This window comes from Mustelus asterias, chromosome 9, assembly GCF_964213995.1.
Source record: "Mustelus asterias chromosome 9, sMusAst1.hap1.1, whole genome shotgun sequence".
In the NCBI taxonomy this organism is placed as follows: Eukaryota; Metazoa; Chordata; class Chondrichthyes; order Carcharhiniformes; family Triakidae; genus Mustelus; species Mustelus asterias.
The window spans coordinates 9180379-9199133 of NC_135809.1; the positions used below are offsets into that span (position 1 = coordinate 9180379).

At 44.9% G+C, this 18755-nt stretch overlaps 1 protein-coding gene and 1 long non-coding RNA gene across 6 annotated transcripts in view; one reads left to right on the forward strand and one right to left on the reverse strand.

The window, feature by feature from the left end:
- poc1b (POC1 centriolar protein B) overlaps positions 1–18755 on the forward strand; it is an 89854-nt gene that overhangs the window by 64267 nt on the left and 6832 nt on the right. For 2 of the 5 annotated variants that reach the window (XM_078219645.1, XM_078219650.1), the window contains exons 11-12: positions 7566–7772; positions 7892–8047. The exons of 1 other annotated variant lie outside the window; for it this stretch is intronic. In XM_078219645.1, coding sequence (XP_078075771.1) covers positions 7566–7772; positions 7892–8047 — 363 coding nt within the window. The remainder of the gene's footprint in view (positions 1–7565; positions 7773–7891; positions 8048–18755) is intronic. 2 more of the 5 variants (XM_078219646.1, XM_078219648.1) reach the window with 1 other exon arrangement.
- The window catches only part of LOC144498474 (uncharacterized), an 88686-nt gene that overhangs the window by 32439 nt on the left and 37492 nt on the right, over positions 1–18755 (reverse strand). The gene's annotated exons all lie outside the window — the stretch shown is intronic.

Here is an 18755-nt window from a genome sequence, read left to right on the forward strand (position 1 = left end):
CTCTCCATCCAAACCCCTAGCCCTAGGGATATTCCAATCTATGTTTGGGAAATTAAAATCTCCCATCACGACAACTCTGTTATTCCTACATCTCTCCAGGATCTGTTTCCCCATCTGCTCCTCAACATCTCTGTTACTATTGGGCGGCCTATAGAAAACACCCAGCAACGTTACCGACCCCTTCCTGTTCCTAACCTCCACCCACAGAGACTCCGTAGTCAATCCCTCCACGGCGTCCACCTTCTCTACAGCCGTGACACTATCCCTGATCAACAGTGCCACTCCCCCCCCTCTCTTGCCTCCCTCCCTGTCCTTCCTGAAACATCTAAAACCCGGCACCTGAAGCACCCAGTCCTGTCCCTGAGACATCCAAGTCTCCGTAATGGCCACCACATCACAATTCGAAGCAGCAATCCACGCTCTAAGCTCATCCACTTTATTCACTACACTCCTGGCATTAAAATAGACACATCTCAGACCTTCAGCCTGAGCACTTCCCTTCTCCATCACTCGTCTAACCTCCCTCTTACCCTGTTTACATTCCTTATCTATTTGCGAGCTAACCTCCTCGCTCTCAGTCCCCTCATTTCGATTCCCTCCCCCCAACCTTTCTAGTTTAAAGTCTCTCCAGTAGCCTTAGCCAACCTTCCCGCCAGGATATTGGTCCCCCTGGGATTCAAGTGCCACCCGTCTTTTTTAAACAGGTCACACCTGCCCCTAAAGAGGTCCCAATGATCCAAGTACCCAAATCCTTGTCCCTTGCTCCAGTCCCTCAGCCACGCATTCATTCTCCACCGATTCCTGTTCTCACTCTCCCGCGGCACAGGCAGCAATCCCGAGATTACTACCTTTGCATTCCTCTTTCTCAGCTGTCTACCCAACTCCCTATATTCTCTTTTCATGACCCCTTCCCTCTTCCTACCTATGTCAGCAGTACCTATATGCATCACGACCTTCGGCTCCTCTCCCTCCCCCTTCAGGATTTCTGGGACTCGACCAGAGACATCCCGGACCCCTGCACCAGGGAGGCAAACCACCATCCGAGAGTCCCGTCTGTGTCCGCAAAAACGCCTATCTGACCCCCTCACCATAGAGTCCCCAATTAGCACTACCCTCCTTTCCTTACCCTTTTGCACTACTGGGCCAGGCTCAGCTCCAGAGACACTGCCACCGCTGCTTCCCCCAGGTGGGCTGTCCTCCCCAGTAGTACTCAGACAGGAGTACTTATTATTAAGGGGCACATCCACCGGGGTGCTCACCATCAACCGAGCTTTCTCCTTCCTCACTGTTACCCAGTTACCCTCCTCCCGTGGTCCCGGTGTGACCACCTGCCGATAGCTCCTGTCAATGACCTCCTCACTATCCCTAACCCGGCGAAGGTCCTCGAGCTGCAATTCCAGTTCCCTAACATGGTCCCTTAGGAACCGCAGCTCAACACACCCAGCACAGATATGGTCGTCCGGGAGGCTAGGAGCCTCCAGGACCTCCCACATCCTACATTGGGAACAACATACTGGCCTCACACTCATAATTGCCCCTTTAAACACACAGGGAAAAAAAAAAGTGAATGAAAATTTTAAACTTACCTTTCCTCCTCCTGTTTTCTCCAAAGCCCTGCTCTCACTGGGTCTTTTTTTTTAGGTTAGAGGAGGAGGGAGGGTGGGATACTCTACAAGTGTAGAGTATCGGGATTCCTCTCTGTTCCAATTTATTGGGAAAAAAAAAAAATCTCTCTCTCCCAGACCTCCCTGCGCGACCACTTCCGGGTTTAGATATTTTTTAAGAAAAAACCCGCGAAAAAGTAAGTTAAAAAATAACAGCGCTTACCCGCAGCACTCCTCTCGCGAATCTCTCCCTCTCTGCTGCACTTCCAAGAAGCAATGAGGCCGATTCACTGAGGTGAGTAACTTTTTTAAAAAAAAAAATCTCTCTCTCCCAGACCTCCCTGCGCGACCACTTCTGGGTTTAGATATTTTTTAAGAAAAAACCCGCGAAAAAGTAAGTTAAAAAATAACAGCGCTTACCCGCAGCACTCCTCTCGCGAATCTCTCCCTCTCTGCTGCACTTCCAAGTTATGATGTGGAGATGCAAAGCTTGTGTGGCTTTTGCTACCAAATAAACCTGTTGGACTTTAACCTGGTGTTGTTAAACTTCTTACTGCACTTCCAAGAAGCAATGAATGCCTTTTGAATGCCTTTTGAATGCCTTTTGGAAATCCAGGTACATACACGGAAACATAGAAAGCAGGAGTAGGCCACTTAGCCATGGAGGCTGTTCCACCATTTAGTGTGATCTTGGCAGATCCTCTATCTCAACGACATACTCCTGCTCTCTCCCCAGAACCCTTGACACCTTTAGTCTCTAGAAATCTATATATTTCTTAAATACATTCAGTGACTCAGCTTTATGTGATAGAGGATTCCACAGGCTCACCATCCTCCGAGTGAAGAAATGTCTCTTCACCTCAGTCCTAAATGGCCTACCCAGCATCCTGAAACCGTGACCCCTTGTTCTAGACCACCCCCCCCCCCGTTCCCCACCCCCCAAACCAGGAGAAACCTCATCCCTGCATCTGTTAGAATTTTATACAATTCAGAGATCCCCTCACATTCTTCTAAATTCCAGTGAATCCAGGCTTATTAGAGTCATAGAGGTTTGCAACATGGAAACGGGCCCTTCGGCCCAACTTGTCCATGCCGCCCCTTTTTTTTAAACCCCCTAAGCTAGTCCCAATTGCCCACGTTTGGCCCATATCCCTCTATACTCATCTTACCCATGTAACTGTCTAAATGCTTTTTAAAAGTCAAACTTGTACCCACCTCTACTACTACCTCCTGGCAGCTTGTTCCAAACACTCACCACCCTCTGTGTGAAAAAATTGCCCTTCTTGGTCCTTTTGTATCTCTCACCTTAAACCTATGCCTTCTAGCTTTAGACTCCCCTACCTTTGGAAAAAGATATTGACTATCTAGCTGATCTGTGCCCCTCATTATTTTATAGACCTCTAAGATCACCCCTCAGCCTCCTACGCTCCAGAGAGAAAAATCCCAGTCTATCCAGCCTCTCCTTTTAACACAAACCATCAAGTCCCGATAGCATCCTAGTAAATCTTTTCTGCACTCTTTTTCTAGTTTAATAATATCCTTTCTATAATAGGGTGACCAGAACTGTACACAGGCTTAGTCAACCCAGTCTCTCCCTGTACGACATTCCTGCCATTCCAGATGTCTGTCTGGTGAACCTCTGCTGCACTCCCTCTATAATAAATATATCTCTTAGTTAAGGAAGCCAAAACTGCACACAATACTCCAGGTGCCATCTCACCAAGGTCCTACACAGCTGCAGTAAGAGATCCCTGCTCCTGTACTCAAATTGTCTTGCAATGAAGGCCAACATGCCATGTGTCTTCCTAATTGCTTGCAGTACCTGCATGCTTGTTTTCAGTGATTGGTGTACAAGGACATCCAGATCCCTTTCATATATATCAAGACTTCCCAATTTATCACACTTAGCCCATTTATTCCTACTCTCTGTCTGCTAACCAATTTTCAATCCATGCCAATACATTATCCCCAATTCCATTTGCTTTAATTTTGCACACTAACCTCTTGTATGGGAAAAAATAACCTCTAATGTGGGAAGTACTGGTTCCCCTTTATTTATCTTACTAGTTACATCCTCAGAACATCTCCAATGAATTTGTTAAACAGTATTCCCTTTAGTAAAACCATGCTGACTTGTTTTAATCATATTATGTTTTTTTTTAAGCATGTTGTTAAGACTTCCTTATAGTAGATGCCAGCATTTTCCCAACAACTAATGTTAGGCTAACTAACCTGTAGTTCACTGTTCTCTTTCTTCCCTCCTTGAAAAGTGGTGTAACATTTGCCAACTTCCAATCTAATGGGATTATCCCTGAACCTAAGCAATTTTGGAAAATCATAGCCAGTACCTCTAGGTATCTTCTTTAGAACCCCAAGTTATAGGCCATCAGGTCAGATTTTAGTCCTTTAGGTTTTGTCAAAACTTTTTCTCTGGTAAATAATTGGATTTGTTCAAAGAAGTGAATTTGATGAAAAGAGGAGGTCATACAGTGTGTCATTGGTGCTCTCTTGAAACATGGGCAGCACAGTCGTTAGCACTGCTGCCTCACAGTGCCGGGGACCCAGGTTCAATTCCAGCCTCGGGTCACTGTCTGTGTGGAGTTTGCACTTTCTCCTCGTGTCTTTGTGGGTTTTCTCCAGGTGCTCCGGTTTCATCCCACACTCAAAAGATGTGTGGGTTAGGTTGATTGGCCATGCTAAATTGACCCTGGTGTCAGGAGAATTAGCAGGATAAATGAGGGTTACAGGAATAGGGTCTGGGCGGGATTGTGGTCGGTACAGACTTGATGGGCTGAATGGCTTCCTTCTGTACTGTAGGGATCCCTATGATATTTCAGACAAATGGGGTTTCAAAATTTGACATTCTAGATTTCCTTTGTGCGGATGAAGAAATATTTTGTCGAATTGTTTACCCCTTTATTTTTGTGTACAATTATGCTTTTCAATTTTGTGTGTGAGGAAAAACCCCCCCACCCCCTAATATATCCAATTATCTGCAGACTGAGCTACCCCTCTGCAATCTTCTGCAAGATCTTGTCAGCTGACTAAGGGAAAGCAATACTATTATTTCTGAAAATGTGTCCTTGTTGGTACATACAGCAATGGACTGAGTCTTGGTGCAATAGTAGCCATTCCCACCCCCTGAGGCAATAGTTTATGGGGATGACCCTGCTGCTAGACCAGAGATCAGAGAAGAATTCAAGTCTCTGAATATTGAGTTGACATCTAGCACACATGTCCAATAGAAGTGGAGTAAGCCTGGCAAACAGGAGTCCAGGGCACAAGCCTCTGACCTCTGGGTTGATACAGTAAGAAGTCTCACAACACCAGGTTAAAGTCCAACAGGTTTATTTGGTAGCAAATACCATAAGCTTTCGGAGCGCTGCTCCTTTGTCAGATGGAGTGGAAATGTGCTCTCAAACAGGGCACAGAGACACAAAATCAAGTTACAGAATACTGATTAGAATGCGAATCCCTAAAGCCAGCCAGGTCTTAAAGGTACAGACAATGTGGGTGGAGGGAGCATTAAACAGGTTAAAGAGATGTGTATTGTCTCCAGACAGAACAGCTAGTGAGATTCTGCAAGCCCAGGAGGCAAGCTGTGGGGGTTACTGATAATGTGACATAAATCCAACATCCCGGTTTAGGCCGTCCTCATGTGTGCGGAACTTGGCTATCAGTTTCTGCTCAGCGACTCTGCGCTGTCGTGTGTCGTGAAGGCCGCCTTGGAGAACGCTTACCTGAAGATCCAAGGCTGAATGCCCGTGACTGCTGAAGTGCTCCCCCACAGGAAGAGAACAGTCTTGCCTGGTGATTGTCGAGCGGTGTTCATTCATCCGTTGTCGTAGCATCTGCATGTTTCCCCAATGTACCATGCCTCGGGACATCCTTTCCTGCAGCGTATCAGGTAGACAATGTTGGCCGAGTTGCAAGAGTAGGTACCGTGTACCTGTTAGATGGTGTTTTCACGTGAGATGATGGTATCCGTGTCGATGATCCGGCACGTCTTGCAGAGGTTGCTGTGGCAGGGTTGTGTGGTGTCGTGGTCACTATTCTCCTGAAGGCTGGGTAGTTTGCTGCGGACAATGGTCTGTTTGAGGTTGCGTGGTTGTTTGAAGGCAAGAAGTGGGGGTGTGGGTTGATATCCAGTGGGATACTTGTGTTGAGTGGAGTGGAGATCCACCCATTACAACTAGTCAGTTCTTCATGGTAAGGAGTTACAAGTCGGGTTGTAACACCCTGTTCAAGTAAAAAGAACCTTTGTCACAGTGACAATCCAGAACATGATCTGATGGTTGTAAAGAAGTTGAAGAAATTGGTTGCATCATTTCAGTATATCTTCTTCTGCTCTTCGATGTCAGTGGATATAGAACTCTGATGTCCTGTGGCATTCATAAAAATTGCGCTGAATTAGAAGCCCGATTGTATGAAGGATCCAATGATTTTATATAAAATGGAGAAACTTTGTTTTAACTTGGTCAAGTCCGTCAACCTGGCAAAGGTGAGATTTAGTTTCCTACGGACTAATTCGCTTTTTTATACCTCCTCCAAGCGTTAAAGAATTAAAATGTCTGACCATGTCTGAATTAGCATTACTTTGAATGCTACTTTAGAATGAACAAAACTGAGAGCAGTTCTATACTAAAATTGTGAAGTTTTCTCTCCCAAGGGTATTTTCCTGAATAAAATGTCCATGACTGTGTTATCTGAGTTCATTGCTTGACCACTGAACTGTGAAGAATGGATAGTGCTTAATTATTGCTTCAGAAACCCAAGCTACTGTGTCTCTACCACACAGTGAGAATCATCATTTATGCCTGACAGGAAACAATATTAATCAATTACTGACAGATCACTGTGATATCATATTTACAGAAGCTACCAGTTTAATTTCCTGCATGACATCCGGCTGGTAATACTGTGGTAATAGCTTCCTGCATTGATGCATCAAGCGTGCTTTGTATCTTGTTTTTCTTTTTTTCTGACTCAGAAGTAATTCCACAAAGCCTACCAGCTATGACTGGCTTAGTTTGTGCGCCTTAGCTTTCCCTGGTGTTGAAGGAACATGTCTGCATTGTATTCATTGACCACAGAGATGGTACTCATTGTTTAAAGTCATTTTGAAACTCTCATCATTTAAGGAAGGGTGTTTGCAAGGATGTTTCTGTCAGACATTATTCATATTTTGTATTTTGCTTTGACATCTGAGGTGAGAGGTCAAAGATTGATTCTGCAAATTAATTTTTTTTAAATGTGGATTAAACCGCGTACACCCACCCCAACAACCTTTGTAATGTAGAATTTATTCCGCTAGGGTTTTGAGCTAAAACCAATATGGGGGCCTGATTTGTGTCTGAATGTGCAACACCAGGCAGCAATGGAATTACAATTGATCCATCGCTCTACCTAGTTTCCCATGTGTGCCATATAAAGGACAGGAGAGAATAATGGAGGAGAATGTTGTTCTTCCTTCAGCTAAATCTGAACAGCTTTCTTATTTCTGTCAAGATCAGAGCACAACAAAGTGTTCACTTTTTATTTGAAGGGTTAATGTATGAATCCAGTGGCTCTTGAAATAACTTATTAGTGTGTATCAATCTTAAATTTGTTTTCGAATAACAGCATTTACATTCCTGGTCCATCATCTTTATTCAGGTAGCTTTTGCCATCATGAATGGATCTGCTTTAAATCTCTTCTCTGGGTAAGATACAGATCATTGGAACAGATGGGTTGCAGATGTAAATGCAATTGGTTTGGAGCTGCTAAATTCTTTGTGCACACTGAAAGCCTTGTTGCTTAGTTTCCTCCTTTGCCAGACTTCACTCAGTAATGAGAACTGTTTGAAGTTGGACATTATACAGGAAGACAGATGAAGCTAATGTCTTTATGCACATCACATTGGAATGCAGGAATGATGTTTTCCTTCTATATTTCTTCCCCCTTCCGTCAATTGATTGCAGTCAACAACAGCGGAGCTGGAACGTGCCTCACATTCAGCAGGCCAGGTGAGCAGTTCCCTTGATCCTTCGTGTCCAGTAAGCACCTATGGAGCAGACCCAGCCAGTGGTGAACCTATAACTAGCCTTCTGGAAGATCACACCGGTATCCCGCCAAAGCTTGCCAGCACATTAGGGCATATTGTGCAGCAACTGGATGTTTTAACCCAGGTGAGTGATTCTAGAGGCGAAAGATATAGCTTTCGACTAATAGCTTTACTAATAGTTTGTTATCTCTTAGTTTTTATTTTGGGAACCTTTTTTCGATGCCTTTTTTTCTTGAGTTACAGGTGGCACAGTGTTTGGCACTGCTGCCTCACAGCACCAGGGACCCGGGTTCAACTCCGCCCTTGGGTCACTGTCTGTGTGGAATTTGCACGTTCTCACCGTGTCTGCGTGGGTTTCCTCCGGGTGCTCCGATTTCCTCCCACTTTCCGAAAGACTGGGTAGGTGCATTGGCCGCGCTAAATTCTCCCTCTGTGTACCCAAACAGGTGCCGGAGTGTTGTGACTTAGGAGATTTTCACAGTAACTTCATTGAAGTGTTAATGTAAGCTAACTTGTGACAATAAATAAACTTAAACATTTTTAGGGGGGATGACGCAGAAACATGTAAATTGAATTTGTTGCAGTCAAAATAACTGCGTATTGCCTGTACCCATGTTGTTATTTTTGTACATTTTAACCAATCGAGACTATAGCTCGTAGTTTCGCGTTGTTAAAATGTGAACTCGTAATGAAGACTATGTCCCTCCCCATAAAACCTCACAAACCCAAATGTGCGAAATCACAAAAGATATGCCACTGAAAAAGATTATTTTCTCACCGTATATGAAGGCACGATATACTCTCTCAATAACTTAACATCTTGAGAAAGATCATTAACTATGGGTTAAAATTACAAGATAAAGCTTTGTGAAATTTCACTTCGCTTTCACCTGTTAGTCATGTGGTTATAGTCATACAGTAACAATCCAAGGTCAGTCAAATGCCTCACTTCAGCTCACTGATCAACTGATGGCAATTCCAACTTCAGTAGTCATCGAGCAAGAAAGCTTGCAACACTTTCAATATGATTAGAGTCATAGAGGTTTACAGCATGGAAACAGGCCCTTCGGCCCAACTTGTCCATGCCGCCCCTCTTTTTTAAACCCCCTAAGCTAGTCCCAATTGCCCGCATTTGGCCCATATCCCTCTATCCCTGGGGCTGGGATTTTCTGTTCCCATTCACGTTGGGCCAGTTTGGCCAAGGGAGCAGAAAATACCACGAGAAGTCCAGAGTCGTATTTTACATCAGCGTGAAACTTGCCGCAGTCGTCCCCCACTCCCTGGCAGTGACTGGTTGTATTTCCTGCTCCTCCCCCATCAAAAAATTCATCCACAGCAGCTTGCTTTCTCAATGCTGCAAATCACGACTGGCTTCAAAAGGTGTGCGCCTGGAAAGCACACCTCCAAGAGGAGCTCCGAGGTGAGCACGGCACTCAGAGTGGCTCCATGTATTCAGCAGGTTCATTCGGGGATGACCAGGCCCTGAGTTTGGCAAGACCGATAGGGGGGAAACAGGGAGATTCGAGCAGGACCAGGGTGAAGGCTGTCAAATGTGAAAAGCATCCTTCCTGAGGATGCCTTCTTGGCAGGACCACACAGATCCCGCAGAATTCTGACCAGTTTATCGCCAGCGGCCTCACCCCCATCAGCTCAGGAGTGGTCAACGTCCTTCCCAGCCAGCTGGATGACTCTCTCCTCAAAGTCTGTGAGGAACTCCAGCTCTGGCGTCCCTCCACCCGTCTGTGGTCGCTCCCTCTTGTTGGGAGCCAACTTTTCCTGCATAAAAAGAGATGAGAATGTAAGCAGGATGCATGCCAGGGCAGATGAAGAAGATGCCTGGCATGTGTGGATGGTGAGTGGTACCAGCAAGGTGATGAGGGCACGTCTCGCAGGGCAGATGAAGGTGTGTGTGAGAGAGCAAGTGGTAGTGTCCCTTCAGTTGGCATGAGTGAGATCCCTGTGGATGTGAGATGGATGCATGAGTTGGGAGTGATGAGAAGAGTGGCTTACCCTGGCAGAACGGAGGAGATCATTTCTTCCCCAGGTGGCACTTGGTGGCTGTCCTCCTCAGGGTATTGGCATTCATGACCGCTGCCACCACCTCCCATGGTCGGGAAAATGATACAAAAGTCTGAGATCACATACCAACCGACTCGAGAACAGCTTCTTCCCTGCTGCCATCAGACTTTTGGACGGACCTACCTCGTATTAAGTTGATCTTTCTCTACACCCTAGCTATGACTGTAACACATTCCGCGCTCTCTTGTTTCCTTCTCTATGAACGGTATGCTTTGTCTGTATAGTGCGCAAGAAACAATACTTTTCGCTGTAGGTTAATACATGTGACAATAATAAATCAAATCAAAACATTCTTGCTCAGTGCTACATGCAAGCAAATGCAGTTTTGGTTATGCAGACAGCTAACAGGGATAAGAGTGAACTATTCAGTCCCTCGAGGGCTCATATGTACCTCAATCTTCACTCTCAGCCCTTGTTCCATATCCCTGGATCTTCCAACTGCTTCAGAGACTTTGAAATCCAGCTATCAGCTGTGGTGAGGGTTTCTGAGTTAATCCCACTCACTGATCATTGAGGAAGTTTTGGCTGTGCAAAAATGGTGTTGTAAGTCGTGACTTTAAACCAGTGCGATCACAATTGTGTTGTTTTGGAATTTGGCCTGCAGTATAACCAAGCTGGTTGCTACACTTCGTCAAGTCTTGGGCAATATTAGAGTTGTTTCCTGCAGCAGTTTTGCAATACAGCCAGGTCATATGACATTTTATGCTATCCAATCCAATGCCTCCATTATCAAACAGCTAGTTAGAGTAATATAAAGCGGTATACAGAAAGTTTTTAATTAATTTTGTGCAGGATTAAACATGAAAGTTGCTACTTGGCAGAGAGGGAAAAGAAAGTCTAACAGTTTAATACATCTAAGATTGCCAAGCAGCAACTTTGGGCTTGCAACAAACAAAGCGACAATTCAAAGCACTTTGCAGGACAGCCGGTATTACATAGAACATAGAACAGTACAGCACAGAACAGGCCTTTCGGCCCACGATGTTGTACCGAGCTTTATCTGAAACCAAGATCAAGCTATCCCACTCCCTATCATCCTGGTGTGCTCCATGTGCCTATCCAATAACCGCTTAAATGTTCCTAAAGTGTCTGACTCCACTATCACTGCAGGCAGTCCATTCCACACCCCAACTACACACTGCGTAAATAACCTACCTCTGATATCCTTCCTATATCTCCCACCATGAACCCTATAGTTATGCCCCCTTGTAATAGCCCCCTTGTAATAGTATTAATGAAGTTACTGTGAAAATCCCCCAGTCGCCACACTCCGGCGCCTGTTCGGGTACACCTGAGGGAGAATTTAGTATGGCCAATGCACCCTAACCAGCACGTCTTTCGGACTGTGGAAGGAAACCGGAGCACCCGGAGGGAGAACGTGCAGACTCCACACAGACAATGACCCAAGCCAGGAATCGAACCCGGGTCTCTGGCGCTGTGAGGCAGCAGTGCTAACCACTGTGCCACCATGCCACCCGGATGGGTGGGGTCATGAACATTTGAATGACAAAGTTGAATTTAGCAGACTGAAGCATGTCCATTTTTTTTTTTAAACTAATTTAATTCATTCAACATTATTGCTTTGTGAGGAAAAACCTTGAGGAGAAATCTGTCCTGAAATGACAAAGTGGGGATGCTGAAGAAAGGCATTCAAAGACTGTGGGAAAGTTAGTTAAGACTTGTAACCATCAATGATGGAACAGGATGGGGATCTAGAAGTAGGCTGGTCCCTGCTGACATTGTCAATGGCTCCTCTTCCATTCCGAGTTGTATACCTGTCCTGAGAGTGCTAGCGTCAAACATATAGTGTGGATTTGGATTCACGTGTAGATTCACTTCCCTGGAGGGTCTTCAGGAACAAGATGGATTCTTACAACAGTTCAGTAACTTGAATTGTCATTCTGTGGTACCAGCCCAAAATAAATCAATTTATTGAACGCCATTTTGTAACGTGCTAAGGTGGGATTTAAACTCGACTTTTAAATTGCTAGTCCCATTGCCGTAACCACTGAGCTACCTGCCCTACTTATTGTTATGCAGCAGATATGGCAACTGATTTATAAACAGCAAAATGGAGAATAATAGAATGGTTACAGCACAAAAGGAGGCCATTTGGGTCGCCCAAATGAATGTGTTGGATCTCCCTTGACAAACTAGATGTGTTCATGATGTGGAGATGCTGGCGTTGGACTAGGGTAAACACAGTAAGAAGTCTCTCAACACCAGGTTAAAGTCCAACGGGTTTATTTGGTAGCAAAAGCCACTGGCTTGAACTTTATCTTGAACTTTATCATTGAAATAACTATGATCCCACCTTTTCTATTAATGTACAGTACTATTTGCAGTGAAACTGCAGGTTCCCTTATTGCTAAATCGAATTTCTTTGCTTTTATATTGCGCTTGGCAGACTCCTAGTGAGGCTGGGTCCTAGCAACAAACCATAGAAATCATAGAAACCCTACAGTGCAGAAGGAGGCCATTCGGCCCAACGAGTCTGCTCCGACCACAATCGCACCCAGGCCCTACCCGCTAATCCCTTTTTTTTTTACCCGCTAATTTACCCGCTAATCCCTCTAACCTACGCATCCCAGGACTCTAAGGGGCAATTTTTAACCTGGCCAATCAACCTAACCCGCACATCTTTGGACTGTGGGAGGAAACCGGAGCACCCGGAGGAAACCCACGCAGACACGAGGAGAATGTGCAAACTCCACACAGACAGTGACCCGAGCCGGGAATCGAACCCAGGACCCTGGAGCTGTGAAGCAGCAGTGCTAACCACCGTGCTACCGTGCCGCCCCCTCGCAAACCTTGGAGAGCCTTCAACAGTCCCAGATTAAATTCTGTAGATTTGTTAAGGTAGCCGCAAGGTGGTCTTTGAAGGAGGAGCATGGACATCCAGCAGTGTTGTTGAGTTTGTCACAGGCTCCACAAGACCCACGTAAGAGTGTGGCCGTGGCAACTTACTGGGAGCAAACGTGACCAGCTTTCTACTGCAAGACAGATTCGGCAACAGTTGCGGAAAATGTGCATGCGCAAGATTTGTTTCACTACTTTGCAAGGAAAGAGGGGATGGGAGTGATTCCTGCGCCAAGGACAGTGGCGCAACATGGAAAGCAGCCTCAGAGAGCTGACTAGGGAATGAGGTGGGTGATTCCTATTCACATTTAAAGAGTTGATAATTGGTGAGGAGGTTCGCTCTGGGAATTTCTTTTTGTATCTAAAGAGCTGCTAATTGGCAAGACTGTTACTTCAGGGGTAGCAACAATCCTGTAAAGCAAAATGATGTCTAGCATGTTAGAAGTGTTAATTGAATTTATTTCAAAACAAGTGAATTAAGGATGAATACAAATAACATTTTGTAGTGGTGTAATCCGCTTACCAATGTTTTATATAGTGGGGGTAAAGATGCAAGACAAGGATATTCTTGTGCTGTTTTACTTGATTTAATTCCATCAACTTAATTGATCATATAATGTAGGCTTTTTGAATTATTGTCGCATGTATGTATACAGTGGAAAGTATTGTTTCTTGCGCGCTATACAGAAAAAGCATACTGTTCATAGGGGAGAAGGAAAGGGTGCAGAATGTAGTGTTACAGCCATAGCGAGGGTGTAGAGAAAGATCAACTTAATGCAAGGTAGGTCCATTCAAAAGTTTGATGGCAGCAGGTAAGAAGCTGTTCTTGAGTCGGTTGGTACGTGATCTCAGACTTTTGTATCCTTTTCCCGACGGTAGAAGGTGGAAGAGAGGATGTCCGGGGTGCGTGGGGTCCTCAGTTGTGCTGGCTGCTTTTCCAAGGCAGCAGGAAGTGTAGACGGAGTCAGTGGATGGGAGGCTGATTTGCGTAATAGACTGAGCTACATTCACAACTCTTTGTTTCTTGCGGTCTTGGTCAGAGCAGGAGCCATACCAAGTTGTGATACATCCGGAAAACATGCTTTCTGTGGAGTATCTGTAAAAGTTGGTGAGAGTCATAGCGGATATGCTGCATTTCCTTTGCCTCCTGAGAAAGTAGAGGTGTTGGTGGGCTGACATTTTAGTACAGTGTTGTTGGAGGTACTATCTCTTGGGTGAGACATTAAACAGAGACCCTTATCTGCTGTTTTGTGTGAATGCTTAAAAAAAAAATCTCTGCCACTATTTGAAAAAAAGGTAGGGGAGTTCTCTCAATATCCTGGCCAACGTTTACCCCACAGATAATGTAATTGTGTTCAAAATTATAAGTGGTTTTAATATGATAAATAAGAGTCAGAAACGAGAGGGTATAACTGAGTTGTCAGGAGGAGTTAGTTCCCCAGTAGAAAAAAAAATAGTGAATGCAGAATTCAAAATAGTTTTCAAATTTGGAAAAAGGATTGGGGAAAGGGTATGGGAATGTTAAGTTTGTGGCTCTATCGAAGGCAGCACAAGCACAATGGACTAAATAGCAATCTGTGCTGTTTAAAATTGTGAAGCATTGGGCTTGTGCTTGAGTGTTGTAATGGAAGAATTGGGGAAAGATGAACTTTGGTCAAATGATGTTTTCATCTGTGACTTCTTGTGGGATTGGAATTCAGCCAAGATTTTCTAAGTAACAGACAAGAGGAAATCTAGCCACTTAAGACAGCGAAGGAAAATAAATCGGACTGATCATCAAGCTATTTGGGCTGACACAAAGCATGCATTATGTCAGGGTGGCCAGACCGTGCCTCTTTTACAAATACAGTGCAGTGCAGCCTTACAGATAAAGTGGGGTGGCTTTTAAGGTTTGGGAGATTAATCTGGATCATCCTGGAGAATTGGGCGGGGCCACGGCTTGTTGCACAGAGCTGCCACGTCCACTGGAACATCTGACACCCTGGGGAGAGGGGGGCATCGGCGTATTGAATTATCAGCCATGATCATATTGAATGGCGGTGCAGGCTCAAGGGGCCGAATAGCCTCCTCCTGCTCCTAGTTTCTTTGTAACTGGGGTGAGAGCGGGGCTAAGCAGGAACTACAACTGGGCTGGGTGACGGGGAGGCAGGGTGTGAATTTTGCGCAGCTGGTGCAGAGGATGTTTGTGGCGGGGGGGAGGGGGGGAGTTCGTTGTGGTAGTGTTGGAGAGGAGTGGGCTGGGGCGGGGATACGGGAGGCTGTGAAATGGAGTTTAGATCTTAACTGCTTTTCTCCATTCAACCTCCCACATCACAATTAGAATCACAGAATACTACAGTGCAGAAGAGGCCCTTCGGCCCACGGAGTCCACACCGACACATGAAATGCCCTGACCTGCCCACCTAATCCCACTTGCCAGCATTTGGCCCATAGCCTTGAATGTTATGGTGTGCCAAATACTCATCCAGGTACTTTTTAAAGGATGTGAGGCATCCCGCCTCCCCCACCCTCCCAGGCAGCGCATTCCAGACCATCACCACCCTCTGGGTAAAAGGGTTTTCCTCCAATCCCCCTAAATCTCTCACCCCTCACTTTTAACTTGTGTCCCCTTGTAACTGACCTTTCAACTAAAGGGTACAGCTGCTCCTTATCCACTCTGTCCATGCCCCTTATAATCTTGAACACTTCAATTAGGTTGCCCCTCCAGTCTTCTCTGCTCCAGAGAAAACAACCCAAGCCTATCCAACCTCTCTTTATAACTTAAATGTTCCATTCCAGCCAACATCCTGGTGAATCTCCTCTGCACCCCTTCCAGTGCAATCACGTCCTTCCTATAATGTGACGTCCAGAACTGCACACACTACTCCAGCTGTGGCCTCACCAAAGTTCTATACAACTCCATCATGACCTCTCTGCTTTTGTAATCTTTACCGTGATTGATAAAGGCGAGTGTGCCATATGCCTTTTTCACCACCCTATTAATCTGCCTTTCCACCTTCAGAGATCTATGTACAAACACGCCAAGGTCCCTTTGTTCTTCGGAACTTCCCAGTGTCAGACCTTTCATGGGATACTTCCTTGTCAAATTACTCCTTCCAAAGTGTATCACCTCACACTTTTCAGGGTTAAATTCCATCATAATGGCCACTTATCAGCCCATTTGATCATCCCGTCTATATCTTCCTGTAATCCAAGACACTCAACTTCACTGTTAACCATCCAGCCAATCTTTGTGTCATCGGAAAACTTGCTAATCTCCTACCCCCTACATATCATCTATGTCATTTATATAAATGGCGAATAATCGGGGTCCAACACAGATCCCTGTGTATGCCACTGGTAAATGGCCTCCAGTCACTAAAACAGCTGTCTGTCATCACCCTCTGTCTCCGACCGTTAAGGCAATTATGAATCCACCTTATCAGATCACCCTGTATCCCATGTACATTTGCCTTAATAAGTCTCCCATGTGGGACTTTGTCGAAGACTTTGCTGAAATCCATGTAAGCTACATCAACCGCACTACCCTCATCTACACACTTGGTTACATGCTCAAAAAATTCAATCAAATTTGTTAGGCATGACCTCCCTCTGACAAAACCATGCTGACTATCCCTGATCAGACCTTGCCTCTCCAAATGGAGATAGATTCTCTCCTTCAGAATCTTTTCCAGTAGATTCCCAACCACAGACATGAGATTCACTGGTCTGTAGTTCCCGGGCTTGTCTCTGCAACCTTTCTTAAATAGTAGGACCACATTAGCTGTTCACCAGTCCTCTGGTACCTCCCCGGTGGCCAGAGAGGAATTAAAAATTTGGGTCAGAGCCCTGCAATTTCCTCCCTCGCCTCCCACAACAACCTGGGACACAATTCATCCGGACCTGGAGACTTGTCAACTTTTAAGCCCTACAATTCCTCCAATACCTTGTCACTCCCTATGGCAATTTGATCTGGAACCTCACAATCTCTCTCCCCGAGTTCCATAATTGCCTCCCCATTCTCGTGGGTGAAGACAGATTTGAAATATTCATTTAACACCCTACCAATGTCCTCTGCCTCCACCCACAGAGTTCCCCCTTGGGTCTTTAATACTCTTTCCCTGGTTATCCTCTTCCCATTCACATACATAGAGTCATAGAGGTTTACAGCATGGAACCAGGACCTTTGGCCCAACTTGTCCATGCCGCCCATTTTTAAACAACTAAGCTAGTCCCAATTGCCTGCGTTTGGCCCAAATCCCTTGATAGCCATCTTATCCATGTAACTGTCTAAACGCTTTTTAAAAGATAAAATTGTACCCGCCTCTGTCACTATCTCTGGCAGCTTGTTCCAGACACTCACCACCCTCTGTGTGAAAAAATTGCCCCTCTGGACCCTTTTGTATCTCTCCCCTCTCTCCTTAAATCTTGCCCTCTAATTTTAGACTCCCCTATCTTTGGGAAAAGATATTGACTATCTAGCTGATCTATGACCCTTATAGAATATCTTAGGATTTTCCCTACTTTTACCAGCCAGTTCTTTCTCATATCCCCTCTTTCCTCTCCTAATTGATTTCTTAAGCTCAATCCTGCACTTTCTGTGCTCCACTTATGCCTCCGCAGACTTATTCCCTTTATACTTGTTAAAAGCCTCTCGTTTCCTTCTCATTGTATCCTGGTCATCCATGGTTCTCTGGGTTTGTTACACCTTCCTATTACCTTAGAGGGAACATGTTGGGCCTGTACCCTCCCCATTTCATCTTTGAATGCCACCCCATTGCTCTTCTGTAGATTCCCCCACAAGTAACTCGTTCCAGTCCAGCTTGGCCGGATCCTGCCTTATTTTGCTCAAATCTACTCTTTCCCCCAATCCAAAACCTTTTTCTGCAACTTGTCTATTTCTTTGTCCATAACAAATTTGAATTGAACCGTGTTGTGGTCGCTGTCACCAAAATGCTCCCCACCAACACATCAACCACCTGTCCGGCTTCATTCCCCAGAATTAGGTCCAGCACAGCTCCTTCCCTTGTTGGATCCTCTACATGTTGACCTAAGAAGTTTTCCTGTAAACATTTTAAGAACTCTACTCCATCTAAGCTCTGGACATGATGACTATCCCAATAATGTTGGGAAAGTTGAAATCACCTAATATAATTATCCTCCAGCAAGGATGTTAGTCCCGCCCTGGTTCAGATATAGACCGTCCCGCTTGTACAGGTCCAACCTTCCCCAAAAACGGTCCCAGTGGTCCAGGAATCTAAAACCCTCCCTCTTGCACCAACTCTTAAGCCATGCATTCATCTGTGCTAGTCTCTTATTTCTGTACTTACTAACTCGTGGCACTAGGAGTAATCCAGAAATTACAACCCAAGAGATCCTATTCCTTAATCTATTGCCTAACTCCCTGAATTCTTGATGCACAACCTCATCTCTCTTTCTACCTATGTCATTGGTACCAACATGTACCATGGCCTCTGCATGGTGGAGGAATCCAGGCAGATGGAATAGGAGGGGATCGGTGAGTGTGGCTGAATGGGGAGGGAGAGGATGAGTGAGTGGGCAGGAGGGAGGGAGAGCACATAATTGTGTTCAACAGTAATAAAAATTTGTTTGTAAAGATTGACTGTGTCTTAGATAATCATATCTGACCAAGGTTCAGAAAGTTTGACCACCCCTGCTCTACGCTGGTCTTGCAAAGTATTTTTTTTACATTTCAAAAAGGGGGGCATTTAATTTACTCTGAATGTCATGAAGACCATAAACGCACACAATAGATTATGCCCTATTTTATGCAAATCCTTCAATGCTATATTCATGGAAAGTTCTTCCCACGTGTATTGAGTAAATTCTTTCCTAACTAAGCACAGATGAACCAGTTACTTGTATATATTCTCCTTACAGAAGATAAACATTCCTTGAATGTTCACAGTAAAGAGAAATTACACTTTAATCCTCACTGTTCTTTTACTTCAGGGTTTTGCATTTGTTTTATAAATGTGTGAGTCATCACACATGGAATGTTGAAACACTGTGCCAAGGCTAACCTTGATCTGATGCGACAAAAGAAATCCAGAACTAATTTCGGTCTTAACTCCTCAAGATTGCAATAAGCAGAAAATAATTTACATTCATATAGCGCCTCCCACAGTTTCACAACTTTCCAAAACATTCACGGCAAATGAAGTGCTTC